This window comes from Grammomys surdaster, unplaced genomic scaffold (assembly GCF_004785775.1).
Source record: "Grammomys surdaster isolate TR1022 unplaced genomic scaffold, NIH_TR_1.0 193, whole genome shotgun sequence".
Classification (NCBI taxonomy): Eukaryota; Metazoa; Chordata; class Mammalia; order Rodentia; family Muridae; genus Grammomys; species Grammomys surdaster.
The window spans coordinates 10450369-10454110 of record NW_021604638.1 but is presented as its reverse complement, the minus strand read 5'-3'; the positions used below and the strand labels follow the sequence as shown (position 1 = coordinate 10454110).

The 3742-nt window shown below is 45.7% G+C and overlaps 1 protein-coding gene across 1 annotated transcript; it reads left to right on the top strand.

The window, feature by feature from the left end:
- The first annotated feature begins 915 nt into the window (after nucleotides 1-915).
- LOC114623083 (seminal vesicle secretory protein 5-like) lies at nucleotides 916-1726 on the top strand. Its single transcript, XM_028769774.1, has 2 exons — nucleotides 916-985; nucleotides 1440-1726. The coding sequence occupies exons 1-2, from the start codon at nucleotides 916-918 to the stop codon at nucleotides 1724-1726; spliced, it is 357 nt and encodes a 118-aa protein (XP_028625607.1).
- The last annotated feature ends 2016 nt before the right edge of the window (nucleotides 1727-3742 follow it).

The following is a 3742-nucleotide window of genomic DNA, read 5'->3' as shown; positions in this document are numbered from 1 at the left end:
TTCACAACAGTAGAGTCTCCACTCCTGTTCAGACATCTCTACCTCTCTCCTCACCCTCCAGGGAGCAGATCTTTACTTCCCTCTCCACTACACATGCAAACATTCTAGAAAGGTGTTGCTGTTCACCCTCCAGCTAAAACCACAACAAAACATACTGGACTGTTGACATCAAGGTTCGTAGAATTCACTGAACATGTAACAAAGTGATGGTGTCTGGGTTGAGCCAACATCAAGTGTCAAAGAGCATTGGACACATGTCAGTAATAAGGATTATAAATTTCAGGTTTGTATTCAATGTTGGACTCTCTCTTTTTATCTACTTATTTTTATGAGTTCAATCTTCCGTGTTCAGGACTAAAATAAAGGTCCTACTACTGTTAAATGAAGACTCTGTCAGTGAGATCCTCTAGAGGCTGTTCAAACTTCATTCCTTTGGATACTCCTTACTGCCATCTCTCCCTGGGCCCTTCCACCCCTGTGTGCACTCATTTGCAAATAGAAGCTCTGTGCATGAGGGCTGTTCTGAGATCACAAGCTCAGAGTTGTATCTGTGACCGATTTCAGTGATGTCGTCTTAGAAGAGATACTATGCTGGAGAATGAAGGCTTCATCAAGTCCTGAAGACCTCTGCAGCCAGAAGTCTTCTCTCCACTCTGAACTGAGATGTGTTCAGGAAGTAGAGAGGTCACTGTTGGATGTCCTCAAGGTAAAAAGGAAGATTTATAAGAATGCTCTCATGTTATGTCCTTGGAGAGGTCCAGGGAACAGTACCAAGACTCCTACTGAGCAGAGAGAAGGAAGCTACATTTGCTGATAAGAAATGTCATTTGCCTTCAAACCTGCAGCAAAGCCAGACATGGAAATATATAAAGGAGAACTTCAGCTCAGCTCTCAGTCAAGACCCTTCCTGGCAAGATGAGTCCCACCAGCTTCTTCCTCCTTACATTGCTCCTCGTTCTGGTGACAACTGCAAGGGGGGCCCGTGGTGAGTGACAATTTTGTTCTATTGGGAAAGATGTTTGAGAGCAATGCTCTCAAAAGAGTCTGCCCAGAGTCTGCAGAAAGCTATCTTCCTAGGGCTTCTGTCCCTGAAGGAAACTGAGTCTTTTCAAGCCTTAACCATAACCCTACTCTGAATATCTGTGACTTGACAAGCAAAATGTTGGTAAGGAGGGCTGAGGGGGAATGTTGGCATCTGCATCAGGTAGCATCCTCATCATCAGGTGTCAAGGGCTGTGTGACAAATAGATCACTGCAGTTTCTAACTAGGCTAAAAAGTCAATGGCTTTATAAACAACAGGACAGCAACAGGGTACATCCAAACACAGGTCCACAACCAGAGCTGCAGCGCAGGCTCTTGACAGAGTCCTGACGCACAACTGAGCCAGAGCACACAGAAAGACGGACATAAAGAATGAGACATGCTTTTCTCTCAACAGAAAAATTCTCTCAATCAGCTGAAGACCCTTCTAGTAAAAGCCTGGGTCTAAAGTTTCGGGGGAGCAGCGGGGGATCAGGTTCTTCCTTCGAAGAATACAGCCGAAGTGAGGACTCTTGGAGTAACTATAAATCAAAACAACCAAGCCGGGTCACCACCAGTGAGGAGAGCAGTAGCGAAATGAGTAGTTCTAGCAGCCGTTTTGGTCTCAAAATGAGAGGATCTCAAGGAGAAGAAGGAATGAGCTCCTTTAAAACCAAAGTAAAGAGCCGGATAAGTGACAAATAATCTGTTCCCTGATCAACTGAAGACTAGAGCCAATATGCAGGTAAGTGTATCACCAGGAGAGGGTTTAGAAGCTAGGCATGCCTACTCCCTGGGCCATTGTGGGGTTGAGTTGCTGTGAGGAGAGGCGGGGAAAGCACCTGGCAGAGCAGAGCAAAGGTACCCTAGCTGTGACTCTGTCCTGAGTCCCTAGCCTCAGAGTGTCTCATCTATAGTTTTCTGTACAATCTAACAAGTGACAAAATCAAGCATGTAGCACCTGGGCAAAGCATATGTGCAAGAATCTAACTAGAATCTTGTGGCTTCTTGTGTTATGCTTGGTGAGAGTTCATGTTTACCGTAGTACAAAATATTGTGGTCCATGCAATCTCCTCATGTGTACAAAGCCCTGTTAGAAGCAATGATCTCTTCCCAAGGCCAAAGCTCTGAGAATTACCTTTCTCCTCCCATTCAACAAAAGAAAGAGAAATGTTTCTGCTTGTGACACATCAGAGATGAAATAGAGCAATGGCCTGCTGTAAAAGGAGCCACAGAGGCATAGAACCCACACCAAATAATCGCTCTACTCTTCCCTGTCCTATCTCACAGGTTGTCCTCATTCCCTAGGTGTCACTGAACTAAGACAAGTCTATGATGTCTTCAGGATTCAGGCTCTCATGGGGCCTAGAAACAGCCTGTGCTTCTCACCTTCCTCCTCATGATTGTTTTCCTAAAGATTCCTAAACCTGACAATATTCAAATTCAATCTTGTCAATAAAAAAGATACTATTCTGCATCATTATCTCCTGAAATCTCTTGCTTCTGCAGCACAGGGGCTGGGTGGGATTCATAAAGTTACCAGTTATGCAATTAAAGGAAGTGTCCTTATTGTGCCGGTAAGGGTGAACTGCATTCAGAGACACATTTCCTAGACTCTGGACAGAAACTCATCATTCAATAGAAGGCACGGTAACTCTGCCAGTCGCTGTGTGTACCACTAATCCTAAGCCCTGTTTGATCCTCTTCTTAGTTAGGCTTCAAACTGGTAGCCTAGGAAATGCCAGGGAAGACATGTTCCTATAGACCATGGCAAATACCTCGTCTACCAACGCCGCCAGGTCCACCAGACCACCGTAGCACAACATGATATAGAGTCCTTTAAGATTCAGTTTCCTTAACTGCAGTAGGTCAAGTACCTACCACTGGTATAATGAGTCAGTGCTAAGCAATGTCACCTGGGAAGAAACACACCAGAGGTCCAGCTATGGTGGGAGAGAGGGATGTCTTCAAAGCACAAAACCTGATGCCCATATACCACTCTTTGAGTATCTAAGGGCCCCCCTTGCGGCTGCTTCTGTCACCAGAACGAGGAGCAATGTAAGGAGGAAGAAGCTGGTGGGACTCATCTTGCCAGGAAGGGTCTTGACTGAGAGCTGAGCTGAGATTCTCCTTTATATATTTCCATGACTGGCCTTGCTGCAGGTTTGAAGGCAAACTACCTTTCTTCTCAGCAGATAGGCCCACACACATGGAGACAAGCCAGATCACCAGCCACAGCCAAATAAGGACTTGTTTACTCCTAAGAGTCCTCGCCAACAGGTGGCAGAAGGTGGAGGCCAGCAGCTCTCCACAGGAAGTAAAGATCTGCTCCCTGGAGGGTGAGGAGAGAGGTAGAGATGTCTGAACAGGAGTGGAGACTCTACTGTTGTGAATGAGCACAGGAATGAGTATAGGGAATGCAAGAAAGAATGCTGGCTGATTCCTCCTCAGGTTCTCATCATGACATCTACCTGCAGAATAGTGTGTGTGTATGTGTGTGTGTGTGTGTGTGTGTGTGTGTGTGTGTGAGAGAGAGAGAGAGAGAGAGAGAGAGAGAGAGAGAGAGAGAAAACTGGGGAGAAAAATGGTTTATTTCCTATTTTACCTTACAATCTATAATGAAGGATGTGAGAACAGAAACTCTAGTAGCCATCCAGAGACAGGCACTGAAGCAGAAGCCGTGGAGGTACACTGCTTACACTTGCTCCCATGGCTTCGTCC